At 54.1% G+C, this 25,134-nt stretch overlaps 1 protein-coding gene across 1 annotated transcript in view; it reads right to left on the bottom strand.

Annotated features, from left to right (window-relative positions):
• The window catches only part of xgb (x globin), a 94,327-nt gene that overhangs the window by 5,715 nt on the left and 63,478 nt on the right, over positions 1-25,134 (bottom strand). The window contains exons 2-3 of the mRNA XM_068019194.1: positions 7,191-7,315; positions 3,545-3,665 (exon numbers count right to left, since the gene is read on the bottom strand). Of these exons, the coding sequence (XP_067875295.1) occupies positions 3,545-3,665; positions 7,191-7,315 (246 nt within the window). The remainder of the gene's footprint in view (positions 1-3,544; positions 3,666-7,190; positions 7,316-25,134) is intronic.

The following is a 25,134-nucleotide window of genomic DNA, read 5'->3' as shown; positions in this document are numbered from 1 at the left end:
CTGCACCCAGTTCTCCTGGTAAGATTCCGCAAGGCCAACTCTCCTCACTCTTGGCCCAGGCCGGGAACTTGGGCAGGTGCCATTTTGTTGCCCTCATAATGCCAATCGAGCCCCCTGATCACCCCTCACCAACCCAAATATTTTTAATGAGGCACAGATAAAGGACACATCTTGTTTGTCCTGACCCAACATACAGATTGTGCGCAATTCCTGCACGCCATTTTAGTAGGCCGTGTCATGCCTGAAGAAAAAGGGCGCTACATTGTCCAATTGCCAGGCCACCATTTCTCCTACTGTTTTCAATCTTGGGTGGTATGAGCCTTGGCTCCCCAATTAATAAAGACTCAAGTCAAATAAGTACTTACTTTACAAGAACAACTTTCATTTATATAGTGCCTTTAACGTAATAAAACATCCCAAGTCACTTCACCGGGCATTATAAAGCAAAATATGACAGCAAGCCACATAAGGAGATATTAGGGCTGATGCCCAAAAGCCTGGTCAAAGAAGCAGGTTTTAAGGAGCATCTTAAAAGAGGAGAGAGAGATAGAGAGGTGGAGGGGTTTAAGGAGGGAAGTCCGGAATTTGGAATTCAGCCAGCTGAAGGCAATGGTGGAGTGATTAAAATCGGGGAAGCTCAAGAGGCCAGAATTGGAGGAGCGCAGAGTCTGAGAGGATTGTAGGGCTGAAGGGGATTACAGAGATGGGGAGAGATAAGGCTATGGAGAGATTTGAAAACAGGGATAAGAATTTTAAAATTGAGGTGTTGCTTAACCGGGAGCCAATGTGGGGCAGCGAGCACAGGGTCAATGGGCAAATGGGCCTAGGTGCTGGTTAGAACATGGGCAGAAGAGTTTTGGATGACCTCAGGTTTACAGAGGGTAGAATGAGGGAGGCTGGCCAGGAGTGCATAGTCAAGCCTAGGGGTAACAAAGGCATGGAAGAGGGATGCAGCAGCAGATAAGCTGAGTTATAAAGGTGGAAAAAGCCAGTCTTGGTGACAGGGTGAATATGGTCACAAGCTCCACTCAGGGTCAAATATGACACTATGGTTGTGGTTCATCCTCAGACAGGGAGAGGGGTGGAGTCCGCACAGCTAGGGGTTATCCTGAGCATTATCCTGAAGTTTGCAAGAATTGAAGATTAATCTCCTGGGCACTGCTGTTGTGGGAAAAACCAGGAGAAAAACTAAAGATATTTGTCTTGGAAATACTGGAGATGGGGGTGGGTTGAGGGGGAGTGAAACGGCTGTTTGATGTGAGGTGGTGTAATCGGAACTGAGGGGGCTTATGTGATGAAACCTGCAGGAATATGTTCAACTAGAGATAGTAATCCAAGCTACAACATGGCATTAGTTCCGAGAAGCAAACAAAATACTGACCACGGAACACGTACAAGAGAGGGAGTTGGGCAAAGGCGGGTGGAATTCAGTCTTCTGTATAATTATCCTGTTCAACTTGCCTTCCAAGCCAGCTATCAAACTTTAGAACAGCTGCCAAAGTGGGAGCAGAAGATGCCAAGAATAGAAAAATTCGGACTGATGGCAAGACAAATATATAATTTCTGATTCAAAACAACCAATTTAACATCTATCATAAAGGTCAGAAGTGGGAATGTTGGCTGATTGTACGATGCTCAGTACCATTCGCAACTCCTCAGATACTGAGGCAGCCCGTGTCCATATGCAGCAAAAGCTGGACGACATTCAGGCTTAGGCTGGTAAGTGGCAAGTAATATTAACGCCACAAAAGTGCCAGGCAATGACCATCTGCAATAAGAGAAAATCTAATCATCTCCCTTGACATTCAATGGCATTACCATCACTGAATCCCCCACTATCAACATCCTGGGAGTTACTATTGACCAGAAAGTGAACTGGAGTAGCCATATAAATACTGTGCTTACAAGAGCAGGCCAGAGGCTGGGAGTTCTGTGGCGAGTAACTCACTTCCTGACTCCCCAATGCCTGTCCACCATCTACAAGGCACAAGTCAGGAGTATGATGGAATACTCTCCATTTGCCTGGATGGGTGCAGCTCCAACAACACTCAAGAAGCTCGACACCATCCAGGACAAAGCAGCCCGCTTGATTGGCACACCATTCACAAACATTCACTCCCTTCACCACCGATGCACAGTGGCAGCAGTGTGTACCATCTACAAGATGCACTGCAGCAACGCACCAAGGCTCCTTAGACAGCACCTTTCACAGCCTCGAGTGATCCCAAAGTGTTCTACAGCCGTTTCTTGAAGTATAATCACTGTTATAACATAGGGAAATGTTAGAGACTGAAATGCTAGAAATGCAACTTCTGATTAGGGTAATCGCAGAATCATAGAATGATACACTATTGACGGAGGCCATTCGTCCCTGCTCCATGGCAGAGGTTTCCAATTAATCCCGTACCCTGCTCTTTCCCCAAGCTCGGGTCCTGCTCTTCTCGACTTCGGGATCCTGATTCCCACAGTAAAGCTTAGGCTTTGGTGTCTGATTTCCATTTTGGGGAATGCTGCATCTCCTTGCTCCCAAATTATCCCAAACTTCGAATGGAAAGCACCGATCACAGTAAACAGCTAATGGTTCCAGGTCAGTGGAGGGAGGAGTTATTTATAAAATGTTTGTTGCTGATTATCTTCCAACCAGCTTCAAGCACAGCCACAAAGAGTGCCCAAGTTACACTACTTTAGGAAACTAAGTTGAAAGGTCAAAGGCGATGGTGCAGAAAGCAGCAAGGTTGGAAAGAGTAGAGGATGTCAGATCGATAAAGTGATGGAGATTAGGGGATGTCAAACTTAGGATTTCTAAGAGCCTGCAGCCTGTAAAAGGGAGCGAAGGCTGAGGGAGGTGAGGGGTCCCACATTTCTGATCTCCTGAGCACGAATGAGTAGGAAAAATAATTAGACAAAGAGCTAAGTAACAGAAAAAGGGAAAGAGGAAAATGGAAGATACGATAAAAGCTCTCGGCCATGATTACAGTATGAGACAAATGGAATGGAGCTGAGGGAAAGAGACAGAGTTTAAAAAGCTCCTTGTATAATGTAGTATCCAGTACTTTGGAATACTTGTACATGAATGCTTAATCTATTGGAACAAGATACCTTTCTTCTCTATTTTAACTAGAAGTGTTAACAAATTTAAAATAAACCAGATAACAGATTTGGTAAAATGGAGGAGGAAGGAATTTCTTAAGCACTACGCATAATGTCAAGGTGTATGAGTGATGTTTGTAGCACTTCCCCTAGCTAACTACCTTCAGAACATTGAGAGAACTTGGCAGAGTGCAAGTCCCCTTTAATTCAGCAACAACAAAAAAAACATACAAAATTCAGCAGATGCTGCTTATTACTCACCCTCCGAGAAATATTGGGCGGGTATTAACATGTACAAACATATGAAAATGTTGGACAGGAAAAGGCCAACCTCTCCATCTAACATGTCCCATGCAGTTGTGATGCTTTATACAAGGAACTAGGAATTTAACCCACTGAGCAACAACTAGTAGACTGGTTAGGTGGCTTGCACCAGGTTTAATAGAGATCTTACCTCGTAATATTTGGGTGGAGCATTGTATCTATAATGGCTTCGGCCTAGTTCAAAAGCCAACTGTTCCAATTTGTCTTCCTGCGCTAATCTTGCCACACTTTTCTCAATGAAGGACATCACACTGAAAGAAACATGTGATCCATTACAACTGGAAAGTTACAGTCATCTATTGGTTTTGCAGCTCAACACATTTGTTGGTTGACATTTTTCAACGCAAGCCAATGGGTTATTGGAATTGGGGAATACAAAGCATTCGCAGGGAGAATGCAAAAACTAACAGGTCACAAGAACTGATCCAAGCTCATCCATCCATTATTAAAAGAATATATAGCTCCTCAATGTCTTCTTCAATGATTCCACATTTTCCTCAAGGTAGAGTGGTTATATTATAGACTAGTAATCCAGAGAACATGAGCTCAAATCTCACTATGGCAGTTTTGAGAATTTGAATTTAGTTAGTGTAGGAAATTGGGCCTCAGACACAAGGACAGAGTGATTATACGAACATACGAATTGGGAGCAGGAGTAGGCCACTCGGCCCTTTGAGCCTGCTCCGTCATTCAATTGATCATGGCTGAACTGATTACTCCACATTCCCGCCTACCTCTGATAACCTCCCATCCCCTTGCTTATCAAGAATCTATCACCTCTGCCTTAAAAATATTCAAAGACTCTGCTTCCACCGCCTTTTAGAACATAGAACAGTACAGCACAGTACAGGCCCTTCGGCCCACGATGTTGTGCCGAACCTTTAACCTACTCTAAGATCTAAGTAACTACCTACCCTTCATTCTACTATCATCCATGTACCTATCCAAGAGTCTCTTAAATGCCCCTAATGTACCTGCTTCTACTACCACTGCTGGCAGCGCATTCCACACACCCACCAGAGGAAGAGAATTCCAAAGACTCACGACCCTCTGAGAGAAAAGATTTCTCCTCATCTCTGTCTTAAATGGGCGACCCATTATTTTTAAACAGTGACCGCCAGTTCTAGATTCTGCCACAAGGGGAAACATCCTTTCCACATCCACCCTGTCAAGACCCCTCAGGATCTTATATGTTTCAATCAAGTTGCCTCTTACTCTTCTACATTCTAGCGGATACAAGCCTAGCATGTCCAATCTTTCCTCATAAGACAGCCCACCCATTCCAGGTGGGAGATGAGATCTGAGACACACAGAGGGGGTGAGTATGAATGTGTATCTTCTGGTTGCCATCATTTAAGTATAGTGTGACATCAGTCATCCCAGAATAGCCTCAGTGGCCTCCACTAATCATTTCCACGCACCTATCCCACAGAGCAAGCTCTCTCCAATTACTTTCCAGTCCTAAAGCAACTTCAATCTAACGAACTCATTTTCCATTACTTCTACGAGCCTCAATCTTCTTTATAGATATCAAACTTTCTGAAATGCTGATTGAAAAATTCAAGGAGATTGGAGTTACACTGGTCAATGAGTACAAAGAAGCTCAGAGAATCCTAGCAGATAGATATCATGGCCATCGAGCTCTCTGCACCTACACTGACTGCTCCTCATGACTTCTGTATGCTTTGCATGAGAAATGCTCTCAACTCTTTTCTCCATCACAGCTACTGGAAGAACAGGTGTCTTGTTCAAATCTCACTCCCTCATTGAATATTAGGATAACATTTGCTGAGCACAAATGGGAGGCTATGTTTGCCACATAACAGTCAACACTCCAAAAGAAATGCATTGCTATGAAGCACATCCTGAGGACATGATAAGGTCCGATATTAATGGACAGAGTCAGGGATTACATGTGCAGGATTCCCCCTACCCTAGTTGGGAGGGTTCAAGTCCAGATAGAACATTTTATTTCTGGAGCACATGTCTGACCCTGGAGACATTTTACAGATTCTGGAGTAAAAATAAATTGATGTGGAATTTTTTCCTGTCTTGTCTTGTGAAGAATCCATTTGGCATGTCTGCCATTATCCTGACTCTCTGAAATAGCTTCACCACATGCTGCATTTTGCAAACCTACATGGACTTTTATCTAATGCCTCTAAATAGAGGAGCTTGAAAGAAATAGGATTCTCACAATCTGTCTTTCTATAATTGTCCTGTTTTTTCTTCTATTCAACTGAATTATTAGCTAACCTTTGTGTGATTCCCTAGCCTTATGGTCTTTTTGTTCCTTTTGTATATCTGAAAATATGTCTTTCCAACATTTAATGTTCTGATGTTTGTATTCAGTGGCAGTGATGTGGGTTTGGGCTTTGTTCTCAAGAGGTGGATGGCACTGGCAAGGTTGCACTTGTTGTCCATCCCTTGTTGCCCTGAGAAAGTGGTGATTGGGGTCCTCCTTGAACTGTTGCAGTCCTGGTGGTGTTGGTGCTGTTTTGATGGTGTTAGGCAGGACAATTCAAGGTATTGACTCAGTGAGATGAAGGTACAACAATATGGCCTGGAAAGTAGGGTACAATCCATGTGCCTGGACAGTGAGGCTCCAGGCCCCTCCACCCTCCCGATATTAGGCTTTGGGCCTCATTGCCATCATGCCCCGAATGGCCATTCTACATGTGCGAGCCTCGACAGGGGAGTCCAATCTTTTGCTTGGGGGCACAAGTTTCTTGTCTGTTGAAATAAAAGCTGGGCATCGTGGGCTGGTGCGAGCAACAAAATCCAACCCGAGCCTGACTGGCAATTGGTCATTTACCAGTGACCATTGGAACCAAACCCGATCCTCTACTTGCTTGAAGTTCACAGTAAGAAAGAAAGAATTGCATTTCTATAGTGCCTTCCACAACCTCAGAATGTCCCAAAGTGCTTTACAGACAATGAAGTAATTGTGAAGTATATTCACTTACTGTAATGTAGGCCATGTGCCAAACAGTTTGTGCACAGCAAGCTCCCACAAACAGCTTTGTGACAATGACCAGATAATCTGGTTTTAGTGATGTTGGTTGAAGGATTAATATTGGCCTCAGGACACCAGGGAGAACACGTCCCTGTTCTTTATCAAACAGTGCTGTAGGGTTTTTTTATATCAATCAACATCACATAACCAGATGATCTGGTCATTATCACATTGCTGGGAGCTTGCTGTGCGCAAATTGGCTGCCGTGTTTGCTACATTACTACAGTGACTACACTTCAAAAGTACTTTATTGGCTAGAGAGGATGTTGAGACGTCTGGAAGACACTATAGAAATGCAAGTCTTTCTTTCTATTTGCAGTTAGCTAACTGAGGTCACAGCATAGAACAACAGCAGAGGCATCTCTGACTGTCAAGGTTCAGGTCTCTGAGCTATTGACAAGCACAGTGACCTGTTTTATAAGTGACTTTTGTAACACACACGAGTAAACGAAAGGTAATGTTTGCTAAAGGCATTTCCCCCTCTCTTCCCCACCCACGAGGCTCCTGCCCCTTTAAAACACAGTCAGCAGTTTAACACTAAAATAAAAGCAAAATACTGCGGATGCTGGAAATCTGAAATAAAAACAAGAAATGCTGGAAACACTCAGCACTTCCGAAGAAGGGTCACTGACCCGAACCGTTAACTCTGCTTCTCTTTCCACAGATGCTGCCAGACCTGCTGAGTGGTTCCAGCATTTCTTGTTTTTATTACAGCAGTTTAACACTCTCTACTTCACACCGTTATGTTAAAGTTACTGACCGGAGTCCGTGCGATTGCAGCTCCTTGCTCATCTTCAGCTGCTGAAGATCGTCTATGTCACGGAAGAGGAAGAAGACATCCTTGCATTCGGGGTGCGTTTCAAACAGCCTGAAAGAGAGCAACACCTTTCAGAGTCAACGTGTCCAACTCCTTTGGCATTGCTCATAGTTGGCCAGGTGATATTAGTATGATTCTGCTGCAGGACAATCTTTGTATTTCGGACTGTCTCGTTAAGGCCACAAAGTTTCATTTGCTGTGAATAGATACATCTTGAAGACAATTCAAGGGTAGATTGCAAATCCCCAACTTCAATACTTTTTTGGATATTTGGAAGTGTGACAAACACTCATTAGATGCAGAACCATATCCGTATTTATACATGCACAGACTTGCAACCCCCTCTCACGGCATTGCTCATGTTAAGTCAGTGCATGAGTTGGTTAGCTAAAGGATCATTACAAACGACAATGTGTTATCCTGCTGCTAACTTGTAAGTTAATGTTCCTTTAAAAGGCTACGACATATAATTCACCCCATGTCAACACTGGGCGAGTTTGTGTGAAGATCAATTAAAAGTCTCTAAATATTGTGTCTCTGGTACTTTCTGCTCCTGAAATGTTTTTTTGTACGTAGAAAATGACTTCTTCTTTTCTTCGTGATTTGGTTTTAAGGAGTGGCACAGAAATTTGCATTAAATACTGTTTGATATCTGAATAGGAAGGTGCATCAACATAAACTGTAAATATATAGGTTCATAGATTATCTTGAGCACTGTCATGGAAGACCCTACTCACACCCAAAACCTCTAACATTTCCTTCTCTCTTACTTTTACTCCACTCTTACCTCAGAATCAGGAGGTTGAGGGTTCAAACCCCAATCTAGGGAGCTCGGCACATAATCCAGGCTGCCGCTCCCACTGCTGTACTGAGGGAGTGCTGCACTGTCAGAGGTGCTGTCTTTACGATGAGATGTTAAACTGAGGCCCTGTCAGGTGTACATAAAAATTCTGATGGTTCTATTTCAAAGAAGAGCAGGGGATTTCTCCCCAGTGTCCTGGCCAATATTTATCCCTCAACCAACATCATCAAAAAATAGATTATCCTATAATTATCACAGTGCTGTTTGTGGGATCGTGCTGTGCTCAAATTGGCTGCCATGTTTCCTGCATTAGAACAGAGAGTACACTTCAAAAGTATTTCATTGCTTGTAGTGCTTTTGGACATCCTAAGGTCGAAAAAGGTGCTATATAAATGTGTCTTTCTTGTTTTATCCTGACTATTTGCTTCCTGCAAGAGTTTCAAAAAGGGAATTATAAGAGTCTACAGAAGATGGTTTCTTTAGAGCATTAAAAGTTAAGAGGGGTCCGGATGGAAGGATTAAAAACTCAGAGGTAAATGAGAAGAAACTATTTTCATAGGCTGGTGAACTGCTATAAATTTAAAGATTAGCACCAAAAAATAAACTGAAGCGAGAGGTTTCAGGGAGTGTTCACCCAGAAACAATGAAGGAGCCAAAGATCATAGAAGCATAGCAAGGTCCAGCACAGGAGATGGTCATGTGCTGGGTCTTTGAAAGAGCTCTCCTACTTAGTCCCACACGTTGGGTTTTTTGTCCGTAACTCGAAGTTTCTCTTCGTCAAGTACCTGCCCAACTCTCTTTTTAAATTATTTTGAGCTGGAATCAGTTTCCACCATCTTTTCAGGTTGAAAGTTCCAGATCCCAACAGTCCTCGGAGTGAAACCATTTCTCCTCATCTCCCTCGAGATCTTTTGCCAATGATTTTGAATCTATGCTCTCTGGTTATTGACTCATTCTACAGATGGAATAGTTTTTCTCGATTTGCCCTGTCAAAACCCCTCATCTTAAAAACCTCAATTCACCTCTTAACCTTCTGTGTTCCATGGAGGACAGTCCTAACATTTCCAACTGCTCCTCCTAACCCAAGTCCCTCATCCCTAGGAGAATCCTGGTAGACCTCCCCTGTTTCTGAACTGCCCAGACTTGTCCACAATACTCCAGCTGAGGCCTAACCAGTGATATATCAGAAAAAAATCCATAATATCTTTTAAAAAGAGAAATAGATAAATATTAGAAAAAGAAAAAAAATTAAACCTGGGGTGGGGTGTTGGGGGGATAGGCAGAGGGCGAGGGGTGGGAGTGAGATTCAGAGCTGACACAAGGGGTTATTGGTGAGATGGCCTCTGACACTACTGTAAAACATGGGGTAGATTTTTGTTCAACTTCATTCCACAAGGGCACTGAAATGTGCAGTGACTGGCTTCACCAACTTACGCCGCAGGCATTGGAGATAAAGACATACCACCCATGATTCAAAAATAATTAGTGCAGTTTTAAAGAGGTGGAGCTTGATGGTGAGGTTCCCCTATAAATCTGGATGTAGCTGTGACTGTAACATTGAATAAACTCTGATTAAATTGTGTCCTTGCTTTGCTCATAAAATTTGCCAGTATTGGTCCACACATGTATCTACACATTGGTCCTGCCGTTAGTGAGTCAGTGACAGTGTTTCGATGAAAGAAATGATCAAATCCATCAACATGTCAATGGTGATGCAATGGGATATCAAACGACAGTGCCTCAATTCTTCTTTGAATGTTATTGAGCTGTCAATCTCTCAATAACAACTATGTATTTCTCCCACGGCCTGCACTTCAAGTGATAATCCCCCAATTATTGCTCTGTCAACACCTTCCATACAGTTTCGCATGGAGGGTTTGAGCTGCCAAATTCAACTTGGCTCTGCTTCCAGGAAAATAGCAAGCAGGAGAATGCAACAGTGAGTGATATATCAGAAAAAATCTAGTCCAAATCTAGTCCCTCTCCACAGGCCGTGTCTAGCCCCATTCCCTTATCTCCACTCCCCAGGCCCAATCTAGCCCCATTCCCCTATCTCCTCTCCCAAGGCCAGTCAATCTCCACTCCCAGGCCCAGTCAATCTCCACTCCCAGGCCCAGTCTATCTCCACTCCCCAGGCCCAGCATATCTCCACTCCCCAGGCCCAGTCTATCTCCACTCCCAGGCCCAGTCTATCTCCACTCCCCAGGCCCAGCATATCTCCACTCCCCAGGCCCAGCATATCTCCACTCCCCAGGCCCAGCATATCTCCACTCCCCAGGCCCAGCATATCTCCACTCCCCAGGCCCAGCATATCTCCACTCCCCAGGCCCAGTCTATCTCCACTCCCAGGCCCAGTCTATCTCCACTCCCCAGGCCCAGCATATGTCCACTAGCCAGGCCAAGCCTATCTCCACTCCCCAGGCCCAGTCTAGCCCCATTCACCTATCTCCACTCCCCAGGCCCAGTCTAGCCCCATTCCCCTATCTCCACTCCCCAGGCCCAGCCTATCTCCACTCCCCAGGCCCAGCCAATCTCCACTCCCAAAGCCGAGCCTATCTCCACTCCCCAGGCCCAGTCTAGCCCCATTCCCCTATCTCCACTACCCAGGCCCAGTCTATCTCCACTCCCCAGGCCCAACCTACCTCCACTCCCCAAGACCAACCTATCTCCACTACCCAGGCCCAGCCAATCTCCACTCCCCAGGCCCAGTCTAGCCCCATTCCCCTATCTCCACTCCCCAGGCCCAGTCCCTCTACTCCCCAAGCCCAGTCTATCTCCACTCCCCAGGCCCAGTCTAGCCCCATTCCCCGATCTCCACTCCCCAGGCGCAGTCTATCTCCACTCCCCAGGCCCAACCTATCACACTCCCCAAGCCCAACCTATCTCCACTCCCCAGGCCCAACCTATCTCCACTCCCCAGGCCCAGTCTATCTCCACTCCCCAGGCCCAACCTATCTCCACAGGCCCAGTCTATCTCCACTCCCCAGGCCCAACCTATCTCGACTCCCCAGGCCCCGTCTATCTCCACTCCCCAGGCCCAACCTATCTCCACTCCCCAGACCCAGTCAAGCCCCATTCCCCTATCTCCACTCCCTAAGCCCAACCTATTTCCACTCCCCAGGCCCAGTCTAGCCCCATTCCCCTATCTCCACTCCCCAGGCCCAGCCTATCTCCACTCCCCAGGCCCAGTCTAGCCCCATTCCCCTATCTCCACCCCAGGCCCAGTCTATCTCCACTCCCATGCCCAGTCTATCTCCACTCCCCAGGCCCAACCTATCTCCACTCCCCAGGCCCAGCATATCTCCACTCCCCAGGCCCAGCCTATCTCCACTCCCCAGGCCCAGCCTATCTCCACTCCCCAGGCCCAGTCTAGCCCCATTCCCCTATCTCCACTCCCCAGGCCCAGTCTAGCCCCATTCCCCTATCTCCACTCCCCAGGCCCAGCCTTTCTCCACTCCCCAGGCCCAGCCAATCTCCACTCCCCAAGCCCAACCTATCTCCACTCCCCGGGCCGAGCCAATTTCCACTCCCCAGGCCCAGCCTATCTCCACTCCCAAGGCCCAGTCGAGCCCCATTCCCCTATCTCCACTCCCCAGGCCCAGTCTATCTCCACTCCCCAGGCCCAACCTATCTCCACTCCCCAAGCCCAACCTATCTCCACTCCCCAGGCCCAGCCAATCTCCACTCCCCAGGACCAGTCTAGCCCCATTCCCCTATCTCCACTCCCCAGGCCCAGTCTATCTCCACTCCCCAAGCCCAACCTATCTCCACTCCCCAGGCTCAACCTATCTCCACTCCCCAGGCCCAGTCTATCTCCACTCCCCAGGCCCAACCTATCTCCACTCCACAGGCCCAGTCTATCTCCACTCCCCAGGCCCAACCTATCTCCACTCCCCAGGCCCAACCTATCTCCACTCCACAGGCCCAGTCTATCTCCACTCCCCAGGCCCAAACTATCTCCACTCCCCAGGCCCAGTCTATCTCCACTCCCCAGGCCCAACCTATCTCCACTCCCCAGGCCCAGTCTATCTCCACTCCCCAAGCCCAACCTATCTCCACTCCCCAGGCCCAGTCCAGCCCCATTCCCCTATCTCCACTCCCCAGGCCCAGTCTATCTCCACTCCCCAGGCCCAGCCTATCTCCACTCCCCAGGCCCAGTCTAGCCCCATTCCCCTATCTCCACTCCCCAGGCCCAGTCGAGCCCCATTCCCCTATCTCCACTCCCCAGGCCCAGTCTATCTCCACTCCCCAGGCACAACCTATCTCCACTCCGCAAGCCCAACCTATCTCCACTCCCCAGGCCCAGCCAATCTCCACTCCCCAGGCCCAGTCTAGCCCCATTCCCCTATCTCCACTCCCCAGGCCCAGTCTATCTCCACTCCCCAAGCCCAACCTATCTCCACTCCCCAGGCTCAACCTATCTCCACTCCCCAGGCCCAGTCTATCTCCACTCCCCAGGCCCAACCTATCTCCACTCCACAGGCCCAGTCTATCTCCACTCCCCAGGCCCAACCTATCTCCACTCCCCAGGCCCAACCTATCTCCACTCCCCAGGCCCAACCTATCTCCACTCCACAGGCCCAGTCTATCTCCACTCCCCAGGCCCAAACTATCTCCACTCCCCAGGCCCAGTCTATCTCCACTCCCCAGGCCCAACCTATCTCCACTCCCCAGGCCCAGTCTATCTCCACTCCCCAAGCCCAACCTATCTCCACTCCCCAGGCCCAGTCCAGCCCCATTCCCCTATCTCCACTCCCCAGGCCCAGTCTATCTCCACTCCCCAGACCCAACCTATCTCCACTCCACAGGCCCAGTCTATCTCCACTCCCCAGGCCCAACCTATCTCAACTCCCCAGGCCCAACCTATCTCAACTCCCCAGGCCCAACCTATCTCCACTCCACAGGCCCAGTCTATCTCCACTCCCCAGGCCCAGTCTATCTCCACTCCCCAGGCCCAACCTATCTCCACTCCCCAGGCCCAGTCTATCTCCACTCCCCAAGCCCAACCTATCTCCACTCCCCAGGCCCAGTCCAGCCCCATTCCCCTATCTCCACTCCCCAGGCACAGTCTATCTCCACTCCCCAGGCCCAACCTATCTCCACTCCCCAAGCCCAACCTATATCCACTCCCCAGGCCCAGTCTATCTCCACTCCCCAGGCCCAGCCAATCTCCACTCTCCAAGCCCAGTCTATCTCCACTCCCGAGGCCCAGTCTATCCCCATTCCCCTATCTCCACTCCCCAGGCCCAGTCTAGCCCCATTCCCCTATCTCCACTCCCCAAGCCCAGTCTATCTCCACTCCCCAGGCCCAGTCTATCCCCATTCGCCTATCTCCACTCCCCAAGCCCAGTCTATCTCCACTCTCCAAGCCCAGTCTATCTCCACTCCCCAGTCCCAGTCTAGCCCCATCCCACTATCTCCACTCCACAGGCCCCGTCTTGCCCCATTCCCCTATCTCCAGTCCCCAGGCCCAGTCTAGCCGCATCCCCCTATCTCCACTCCCCAAGCCCAGTCTATCTCCACTCCCCAGGCCCAGTCTATCCCCATTCGCTTATCTCCACTCCACAGGCCCCGTCTAGCCCCATTCTCCTATCTCCACTCCCCAGGCCCAGTCTATCTCCACTCCCCAGTCCCAGTCTAGCCCCATCCCCCTATCTCCACTCCCCAAGCCCAGTCTATCTCCACTCCCCAGGCCCAGTCTATCTCCACTCCCCAGTCCCAGTCTAGCCCCATTCCCCTATCTCCACTCCACAGGCCCCGTCTAGCCCCATTCCTCTATCTCCACTCCACAGGCCCCGTCTTACCCCATTCCCCTATCTCCACTCCCCAGGCCCAGTCTAGCCGCATCCCCCTATCTCCACTCCACAAGCCCAGTCTATCTCCACTCCCCAGGCCCAGTCTATCCCCATTTGCTCATCTCCACTCCACAGGCCCCGTCTAGCCCCAATCTCCTATCTCCACTCCCCAGGCCCAGTCTATCTCCACTCCCCAGTCCCAGTCTAGCCCCATCCCCCTACCTCCACTCCCCAAGCCCAGTCTATCTCCACTCCCCAGGCTCAACCTATCTCCACTCCCCAGGCCCAGTCTATCTCCACTCCCCAGGCCCAACCTATCTCCACTCCACAGGCCCAGTCTATCTCCACTCCCCAGGCCCAACCTATCTCCACTCCCCAGGCCCAACCTATCTCCACTCCACAGGCCCAGTCTATCTCCACTCCCCAGGCCCAAACTATCTCCACTCCCCAGGCCCAGTCTATCTCCACTCCCCAGGCCCAACCTATCTCCACTCCCCAGGCCCAGTCTATCTCCACTCCCCAAGCCCAACCTATCTCCACTCCCCAGGCCCAGTCCAGCCCCATTCCCCTATCTCCACTCCCCAGGCCCAGTCTATCTCCACTCCCCAGGCCCAGCCTATCTCCACTCCCCAGGCCCAGTCTAGCCCCATTCCCCTATCTCCACTCCCCAGGCCCAGTCGAGCCCCATTCCCCTATCTCCACTCCCCAGGCCCAGTCTATCTCCACTCCCCAGGCACAACCTATCTCCACTCCGCAAGCCCAACCTATCTCCACTCCCCAGGCCCAGCCAATCTCCACTCCCCAGGCCCAGTCTAGCCCCATTCCCCTATCTCCACTCCCCAGGCCCAGTCTATCTCCACTCCCCAAGCCCAACCTATCTCCACTCCCCAGGCTCAACCTATCTCCACTCCCCAGGCCCAGTCTATCTCCACTCCCCAGGCCCAACCTATCTCCACTCCACAGGCCCAGTCTATCTCCACTCCCCAGGCCCAACCTATCTCCACTCCCCAGGCCCAACCTATCTCCACTCCCCAGGCCCAACCTATCTCCACTCCACAGGCCCAGTCTATCTCCACTCCCCAGGCCCAAACTATCTCCACTCCCCAGGCCCAGTCTATCTCCACTCCCCAGGCCCAACCTATCTCCACTCCCCAGGCCCAGTCTATCTCCACTCCCCAAGCCCAACCTATCTCCACTCCCCAGGCCCAGTCCAGCCCCATTCCCCTATCTCCACTCCCCAGGCCCAGTCTATCTCCACTCCCCAGACCCAACCTATCTCCACTCCACAGGCCCAGTCTATCTCCACTCCCCAGGCCCAACCTATCTCAACTCCCCAGGCCCAACCTATCTCAACTCCCCAGGCCCAACCTATCTCCACTCCACAGGCCCAGTCTATCTCCACTCCCCAGGCCCAGTCTATCTCCACTCCCCAGGCCCAACCTATCTCCACTCCCCAGGCCCAGTCTATCTCCACTCCCCAAGCCCAACCTATCTCCACTCCCCAGGCCCAGTCCAGCCCCATTCCCCTATCTCCACTCCCCAGGCACAGTCTATCTCCACTCCCCAGGCCCAACCTATCTCCACTCCCCAAGCCCAACCTATATCCACTCCCCAGGCCCAGTCTATCTCCACTCCCCAGGCCCAGCCAATCTCCACTCTCCAAGCCCAGTCTATCTCCACTCCCGAGGCCCAGTCTATCCCCATTCCCCTATCTCCACTCCCCAGGCCCAGTCTAGCCCCATTCCCCTATCTCCACTCCCCAAGCCCAGTCTATCTCCACTCCCCAGGCCCAGTCTATCCCCATTCGCCTATCTCCACTCCCCAAGCCCAGTCTATCTCCACTCTCCAAGCCCAGTCTATCTCCACTCCCCAGTCCCAGTCTAGCCCCATCCCACTATCTCCACTCCACAGGCCCCGTCTTGCCCCATTCCCCTATCTCCAGTCCCCAGGCCCAGTCTAGCCGCATCCCCCTATCTCCACTCCCCAAGCCCAGTCTATCTCCACTCCCCAGGCCCAGTCTATCCCCATTCGCTTATCTCCACTCCACAGGCCCCGTCTAGCCCCATTCTCCTATCTCCACTCCCCAGGCCCAGTCTATCTCCACTCCCCAGTCCCAGTCTAGCCCCATCCCCCTATCTCCACTCCCCAAGCCCAGTCTATCTCCACTCCCCAGGCCCAGTCTATCTCCACTCCCCAGTCCCAGTCTAGCCCCATTCCCCTATCTCCACTCCACAGGCCCCGTCTAGCCCCATTCCCCTATCTCCACTCCACAGGCCCCGTCTTACCCCATTCCCCTATCTCCACTCCCCAGGCCCAGTCTAGCCGCATCCCCCTATCTCCACTCCACAAGCCCAGTCTATCTCCACTCCCCAGGCCCAGTCTATCCCCATTTGCTCATCTCCACTCCACAGGCCCCGTCTAGCCCCAATCTCCTATCTCCACTCCCCAGGCCCAGTCTATCTCCACTCCCCAGTCCCAGTCTAGCCCCATCCCCCTACCTCCACTCCCCAAGCCCAGTCTATCTCCACTCCCCAGGCCCAGTCTTGCCCCATTCCCCTATCTCCACTCCACAGGCCCCGTCTAGCCCCATTCCCCTATCTCCACTCCCCAGGCCCAGTCTAGCCCCATTCCCCTATCTCCATTCCCCAGGCCCAGCCAATCTCCACTCCCCAGGCCCAGCCAATCTCCACTCCCCAGGCCCAGGCTATCTCCACTCCCCAGGCCCAGCCTATCTCCACTCCCCAGTCCCAGCCTATCTCCACTCCCCAGGCCCAGCCAATCTCTACTCCCCAGGCCCAGTCTATCTCCACTCCCCAGGCCCAGCCTATCTCCACTCCCCAGGCCCAGTCTATCTCCACTCGCCAGGCCCAGCCAATCCCAACTCCCCAGGCCCAGTCTATCTCCACTCCCCAGGCCCAGTCTATCTCCACTCCCCAGGCCCAGTCTCGCCCCATTCGCCTATCTCCACTCCACAGTGCCCGTCTAGCCCCATTCCCCTACCTCCACTCCCCAGGCCCAGTCTATCTCCACTCCCCAGGCCCAGGCAATCTCCACTCCCCAGGACCAGTCTATCTCCACTCCCCAGGCCCAGTCTATCTCCACTCCCCAGGCCCAGTCTATCCCCATTCCCCAGGCCCAGTCTATCTCCACTCCCCAGGCCCCGTCTATTTCCACTCCACAGGCCCCGTCTAGCCCCATTCCCCTATCTCCACTCCCCAGGCCCTGTCTATCTCCACTCCCCAGGCCCAGCCAATCTCCACACTCCAGGCCCAGTCTATCTCCACTCCCCTGGCCCAGTCTATCTCCACTCCCCAGGCCCAGTCTATCCCCATTCCCCTATCTCCACTCCCCAAGCCCAGTCTATCTCCACTCCCCAGGCCCAGTCTATCCCCATTCCCCTATCTCCACTCCCCTAGCCCAGTCTATCTCGACTCCCCAAGCCCAGTCTATCTCCGCTCCCCAAGCCCAGTCTATCTCCACTCCCCAGGCCCAGTCTATCCCCATTCCCCTATCTCCACTCCCCAGGCCCAGTCTATCTCCACTCCCCAGGCCCAGTCTAGCCCCATTCCCCTATCTCCACTCCCCAAGCCCAGTCCATCTCCACTCCCCAGGCCCAGTCTATCCCCATTCGCCTATCTCCACTCCCCAAGCCCAGTCTATCTCCACTCCCCAAGCCCTGTCTATCTCCACTCCCCAGTCCCAGTCTAGCCCCATCCCCCTATCTCCACTCTCCAAGCCCAGTCTATCTCCACTCCCCAGGCCCAGTCTAGCCCCATTCCCCTATCTCCACTCCACAGGCCCCGTCTAGCCCCATTCCCCTATCTCCACTCCCCAGGCCCTGTCTATCTCCACTCCCCAGGCCCAGCCAATCTCCACACTCCAGGCCCAGTCTATCTCCACTCCCCAGGCCCAGTCTATCTCCACTCCCCAGGCCCAGTCTATCCCCATTCCCCTATCTCCACTCCCCAAGCCCAGTCTATCTCCACTCCCCAGGCCCATTCTATCCCCATTCCCCTATCTCCACTCACCTAGCCCAGTCTATCTCGACTCCCCAAGCCCAGTCTATCTCCGCTCCCCAAGCCCAGTCTATCTCCACTCCCCAGGCCCAGTCTATCCCCATTCCCCTATCTCCACTCCCCAGGCCCAGTCTATCTCCACTCCCCAGGCCCAGTCTAGCCCCATTCCCCTATCTCCACTCCCCAAGCCCAGTCCATCTCCACTCCCCAGGCCCAGTCTATCCCCATTCGCCTATCTCCACTCCCCAGGCCCAGTCTATCTCCACTCCCCAAGCCCTGTCTATCTCCACTCCCCAGTCCCAGTCTAGCCCCATCCCCCTATCTCCACTCTCCAGGCCCAGTCTATCTCCACTCCCCAGGCCCAGTCTAGCCCCATTCCCCTATCTCCACTCCACAGGCCCCGTCTAGCCCCATTCCCCTATCTCCACTCCCCAGGCCCTGTCTATCTCCACTCCCCAGGCCCAGCCAATCTCCACACTCCAGGCCCAGTCTATCTCCACTCCCCAGGCCCAGTCTATCTCCACTCCCCTAGCCCAGTCTATCTCGACTCCCCAAGCCCAGTCTATCTCCGCTCCCCAAGCCCAGTCTAGCCCCATCCCCCTATCTCCACTCCCCTGGCCCAGTCTATCTCCACTCCCCAGGCCCAGTCTATCCCCATTCCCCCATCTCCACTCCCCAGGCCCAGTCTATCTCCACTCCCCAGGCCCAGTCTAGCCCCATTCCCCTATCACCACTCCCCAAGCCCAGTCTATCTCCAATCCCCAGGCCCAGTCTATCCCCATTCGCCTATCTCCACTCCCCAAGCCCAGTCGATCTCCACTCCCCAAGCCCAGTCTATCTCCACTCCCCAGTCCCAGTCTAGCCCCATCCCCCTATCTCCACTCCCCAGGCCCAGTCTATCTCCACTCCCCAGGCCCAGTCTAGCCCCATTCCCCTATCTCCACTCCACAGGCCCCGTCTAGCCCCATTCCCCTATCTCCTCTCCCCAGGCCCAGTCAAGCCCCATTCCCCTATCACCACTCCCCAGGCCCAGGCTATCTCCTCTCCCCAGGCCCAGCCTATCTCCACTCCCCAAGCCCAACCTATCTCCACTCCCCAGGCCCAGTCTATCTCCACTCCCCAGGCCCAGCCAATCTCCACTCTCCAAGCCCAGTCTATCTCCACTCCCGAGGCCCAGTCTATCTCCACTCCCCAGGCCCAACCTATCTCCACTCCCCAAGCCCAACCTATCTCCACTCCCCAAGCCCAACCTATCTCCAATCTCCAAGCCCAACCTATCTCCACTCCACAGGCCCAGTCTATCTCCACTCCCCAGGCCCAGTCTATCTCCACTCCCCAGGCCCAAACTATCTCCACTCCCCAGGCCCAGTCTATCTCCACTCCCTAGGCCCAACCTATCTCCACTCCCCAGGCCCAGTCCAGCCCCATTCCCCTATCTCCACTCCCCAGGCACAGTCTATCTCCACTCCCCAGGCCCAACCTATCTCCACTCCCCAAGCCCAACCTATCTCCACTCCCCAGGCCCAGTCTATCTCCACTCCCCAGGCCCAGCCAATCTCCACTCTCCAAGCCCAGTCTATCTCCACTCCCGAGGCCCAGTCTATCTCCACTCCCCAGGCCCAACCTATCTCCACTCCCCAAGCCCAACCTATCTCCAATCTCCAAGCCCAACCTATCTCCACTCCCCAGGCCCAACCTATCTCCACTCCCCAAGCAAAACATATCTCCACTCCCCAGGCCCAGTCTATCTCCACTCCCCAGGCCCAGTCTATCTCCACTCCCCAGGCACAGTCTATCTCCACTCCCCAGGCCCAACCTATCTCCACTCCCCAAGCCCAACCTATCTCCACTCCCCAAGCCCAACCTATCTCCACTCCCCAGGCCCAGTCTATCTCCACTCCCCAGGCCCAGCCAATCTCCACTCTCCAAGCCTAGTTTATGTCCACTCCCGTGGCCCAGTCTATCTCCACTCCCCAGGCCCAACCTATCTCCACTCCCCAAGCCCAACCTATCTCCAATCTCCAAGCCCAACCTATCTCCACTCCCCAGGCCCAGTCTATCTCCACTCCCCAGGCCCAGTCTATCTCCACTCCCCAGGCCCAGTCTATCTACACTCCCCAGGCCCAGTCTACCTCCATTCCCAGGCCCAACCTATCTCCACTCCCCAGGCCCACCCTATCTCCACTCCCCAAGCAAAACATATCTCCACTCCCCAGGCCCAGTCTATCTCCACTCCCCAGGCCCAGTCTAGCCCCATTCCCCTATCTCCACTCCACAGGCCCCGTCTAGCCCATTCCCCTATCTCCACTCCCCAGGCCCAGTCTATCTCCACTCCCCAGGCCCTGTCTAGCCCCATTCCCTTATCTCCACTCCACAGGCCCCGTCTAGCCCCATTCCCCTATCTCCACTCCCCAGGCCCAGTCTATCTCCAATCCCCAGGCCCAGTCTAGCCCCATCCCCCTATCTCCACTCCCCAAGCCCACTCTATCTCCACTCCCCAGGCCCAGTCTATCCCCATTCCCCTATCTCCACTCCCCAGGCCCAGTCTAGCCCCATTCCCCTATCTTCACTCCCCAAGCCCAGTCTATCTCCACTCCCCAGGCCCAGTCTATCCCCATTCGCCTATCTCCACTCCCCAAGCCCAGTCTATCTCCACTCTCCAAGCCCAGTCTATCTCCACTCCCCAGTCCCAGTCTAGCCCCATCCCCCTATCTCCACTCCACAGGCCCCGTCTTGCCCCATTCCCCTATCTCCAGTCCCCAGGCCCAGTCTAGCCGCATCCCCCTATCTCCACTCCCCAAGCCCAGTCTATCTCCACTCCCCAGGCCCAGTCTATCCCCATTCGCTTATCTCCACTCCACAGGCCCCGTCTAGCCCCATTCTCCTATCTCCACTCCCCAGGCCCAGTCGATCTCCACTCCCCAGTCCCAGTCTAGCCACATCCCCCTATCTCCACTCCCCAGGCCCAGTCTATCTCCACTCCCCAGTCCCACTCTAGCCCCATCCCCCTACCTCCACTCCCCAAGCCCAGTCTATCTCCACTCCCCAGGCCCAGTCTAGCCCCATTCCCCTATCTCCACTCCACAGGCCCCGTCTAGCCCCATTCCCCTATCTCCACTCCCCAGGCCCAGTCTAGCCCCATTCCCCTATCTCCATTCCCCAGGCCCAGCCAATCTCCACTCCCCAGGCCCAGCCAATCTCCACTCCCCAGGCCCAGGCTATCTCCACTCCCCAGGCCCAGCCTATCTCCACTCCCCAGTCCCAGCCTATCTCCACTCCCCAGGCCCAGCCAATCTCTACTCCCCAGGCCCAGTCTATCTCCACTCCCCAGGCCCAGCCTATCTCCACTCCCCAGGCCCAGTCTATCTCCACTCGCCAGGCCCAGCCAATCCCAACTCCCCAGGTCCAGTCTATCTCCACTCCCCAGGCCCAGTCTATCTCCACTCCCCAGGCCCAGTCTCGCCCCATTCGCCTATCTCCACTCCACAGTGCCCGTCTAGCCCCATTCCCCTACCTCCACTCCCCAGGCCCAGTCTATCTCCACTCCCCAGGCCCAGGCAATCTCCACTCCCCAGGACCAGTCTATCTCCACTCCCCAGGCCCAGTCTATCTCCACTCCCCAGGCCCAGTCTATCCCCATTCCCCAGGCCCAGTCTATCTCCACTCCCCAGGCCCCGTCTATTTCCACTCCACAGGCCCCGTCTAGCCCCATTCCCCTATCTCCACTCCCCAGGCCCTGTCTATCTCCACTCCCCAGGCCCAGCCAATCTCCACACTCCAGGCCCAGTCTATCTCCACTCCCCAGGCCCAGTCTATCTCCACTCCCCAGGCCCAGTCTATCCCCATTCCCCTATCTCCACTCCCCAAGCCCAGTCTATCTCCACTCCCCAGGCCCAGTCTATCCCCATTCCCCTATCTCCACTCCCCTAGCCCAGTCTATCTCGACTCCCCAAGCCCAGTCTATCTCCGCTCCCCAAGCCCAGTCTATCTCCACTCCCCAGGCCCAGTCTATCCCCATTCCCCTATCTCCACTCCCCAGGCCCAGTCTATCTCCACTCCCCAGGCCCAGTCTAGCCCCATTCCCCTATCTCCACTCCCCAAGCCCAGTCCATCTCCACTCCCCAGGCCCAGTCTATCCCCATTCGCCTATCTCCACTCCCCAAGCCCAGTCTATCTCCACTCCCCAAGCCCTGTCTATCTCCACTCCCCAGTCCCAGTCTAGCCCCATCCCCCTATCTCCACTCTCCAAGCCCAGTCTATCTCCACTCCCCAGGCCCCGTCTAGCCCCATTCCCCTATCTCCACTCCCCAGGCCCTGTCTATCACCACTCCCCAGGCCCAGCCAATCTCCACACTCCAGGCCCAGTCTATCTCCACTCCCCAGGCCCAGTCTATCTCCACTCCCCAGGCCCAGTCTATCCCCATTCCCCTATCTCCACTCCCCAAGCCCAGTCTATCTCCACTCCCCAGGCCCAGTCTATCCCCATTCCCCTATCTCCACTCCCCAAGCCCAGACTATCTCCACTCCCCAGGCCCAGTCTATCCCCATTCCCCTATCTCCACTCCCCAGGCCCAGTCTATCTCCACTCCCCAGGCCCAGTCTAGCCCCATTCCCCTATCTCCACTCCCCAAGCCCAGTCCATCTCCACTCCCCAAGCCCTGTCTATCTCCACTCCCCAGTCCCAGTCTAGCCCCATCCCCCTATCTCCACTCCCCTGGCCCAGTCTATCTCCACTCCCCAGGCCCAGTCTAGCCCCATTCCCCTATCACCACTCCCCAAGCCCAGTCTATCTCCAATCCCCAGGCCCAGTCTATCCCCATTCGCCTATCTCCACTCCCCAAGCCCAGTCGATCTCCACTCCCCAAGCCCAGTCTATCTCCACTCCCCAGTCCCAGTCTAGCCCCATCCCCCTATCTCCACTCCCCAGGCCCAGTCTATCTCCACTCCCCAGGCCCAGTCTAGCCCCATTCCCCTATCTCCACTCCACAGGCCCCGTCTAGCCCCATTCCCCTATCTCCTCTCCCCAGGCCCAGTCAAGCCCCATTCCCCTATCACCACTCCCCAGGCCCAGGCTATCTCCTCTCCCCAGGCCCAGCCTATCTCCACTCCCCAAGCCCAACCTATCTCCACTCCCCAGGCCCAGTCTATCTCCACTCCCCAGGCCCAGCCAATCTCCACTCTCCAAGCCCAGTCTATCTCCACTCCCGAGGCCCAGTCTATCTCCACTCCCCAGGCCCAACCTATCTCCACTCCCCAAGCCCAACCTATCTCCACTCCCCAAGCCCAACCTATCTCCAATCTCCAAGCCCAACCTATCTCCACTCCACAGGCCCAGTCTATCTCCACTCCCCAGGCCCAGTCTATCTCCACTCCCCAGGCCCAAACTATCTCCACTCCCCAGGCCCAGTCTATCTCCACTCCCCAGGCCCAACCTATCTCCACTCCCCAGGCCCAACCTATCTCCACTCCCCAAGCCCAACCTATCTCCACTCCCCAGGCCCAGTCTATCTCCACTCCCCAGGCCCAGCCAATCTCCACTCTCCAAGCCCAGTCTATCTCCACTCCCGAGGCCCAGTCTATCTCCACTCCCCAGGCCCAACCTATCTCCACTCCCCAAGCCCAACCTATCTCCAATCTCCAAGCCCAACCTATCTCCACTCCCCAGGCCCAACCTATCTCCACTCCCCAAGCAAAACATATCTCCACTCCCCAGGCCCAGTCTATCTCCACTCCCCAGGCCCAGACTATCTCCACTCCCCAGGCACAGTCTATCTCCACTCCCCAGGCCCAACCTATCTCCACTCCCCAAGCCCAACCTATCTCCACTCCCCAGGCCCAGTCTATCTCCACTCCCCAGGCCCAGCCAATCTCCACTCTCCAAGCCTAGATTATGTCCACTCCCGTGGCCCAGTCTATCTCCACTCCCCAGGCCCAACCTATCTCCACTCCCCAAGCCCAACCTATCTCCAATCTCCAAGCCCAACCTATCTCCACTCCCCAGGCCCAGTCTATCTCCACTCCCCAGGCCCAGTCTATCTCCACTCCCCAGGCCCAGTCTATCTACACTCCCCAGGCCCAGTCTACCTCCATTCCCAGGCCCAACCTATCTCCACTCCCCAGGCCCACCCTATCTCCACTCCCCAAGCAAAACATATCTCCACTCCCCAGGCCCAGTCTATCTCCACTCCCCAGGCCCAGTCTAGCCCCATTCCCCTATCTCCACTCCACAGGCCCCGTCTAGCCCATTCCCCTATCTCCACTCCCCAGGCCCAGTCTATCTCCACTCCCCAGGCCCTGTCTAGCCCCATTCCCTTATCTCCACTCCACAGGCCCCGTCTAGCCCCATTCCCTTATCTCCACTCCACAGGCCCCGTCTAGCCCCATTCCCCTATCTCCACTCCCCAGGCCCAGTCTATCTCCAATCCCCAGGCCCAGTCTAGCCCCATCCCCCTATCTCCACTCCCCAAGCCCACTCTATCTCCACTCCCCAGGCCCAGTCTATCCCCATTCCCCTATCTCCACTCCCCAGGCCCAGTCTAGCCCCATTCCCCTATCTTCACTCCCCAAGCCCAGTCTATCTCCACTCCCCAGGCCCAGTCTATCCCCATTCGCCTATCTCCACTCCCCAAGCCCAGTCTATCTCCACTCTCCAAGCCCAGTCTATCTCCACTCCCCAGTCCCAGTCTAGCCCCATCCCCCTATCTCCACTCCACAGGCCCCGTCTTGCCCCATTCCCCTATCTCCAGTCCCCAGGCCCAGTCTAGCCGCATCCCCCTATCTCCACTCCCCAAGCCCAGTCTATCTCCACTCCCCAGGCCCAGTCTATCCCCATTCGCTTATCTCCACTCCACAGGCCCCGTCTAGCCCCATTCTCCTATCTCCACTCCCCAGGCCCAGTCGATCTCCACTCCCCAGTCCCAGTCTAGCCCCATCCCCCTATCTCCACTCCCCAAGCCCAGTCTATCTCCACTCCCTAGGCCCAGTCTAGCCCCATTCACCTATCTCCACTCCACAGGCCCCGTCTAGCCCCATTCCTCTATCTCCACTCCACAGGCCCCGTCTTACCCCATTCCCCTATCTCCACTCCCCAGGCCCAGTCTAGCCGCATCCCCCTATCTCCACTCCACAAGCCCAGTCTATCTCCACTCCCCAGGCCCAGTCTATCCCCATTTGCTCATCTCCACTCCACAGGCCCCGTCTAGCCCCAATCTCCTATCTCCACTCCCCAAGCCCAGTCTATCTCCACTCCCCAGTCCCAGTCTAGCCCCATCCCC

Source organism: Heterodontus francisci, chromosome 40 (genome assembly GCF_036365525.1).
Source record: "Heterodontus francisci isolate sHetFra1 chromosome 40, sHetFra1.hap1, whole genome shotgun sequence".
Taxonomy (NCBI): Eukaryota; Metazoa; Chordata; class Chondrichthyes; order Heterodontiformes; family Heterodontidae; genus Heterodontus; species Heterodontus francisci.
Note: the sequence above shows the minus strand (reverse complement) of the source record. Positions and strands in the feature narration are given on the sequence as shown.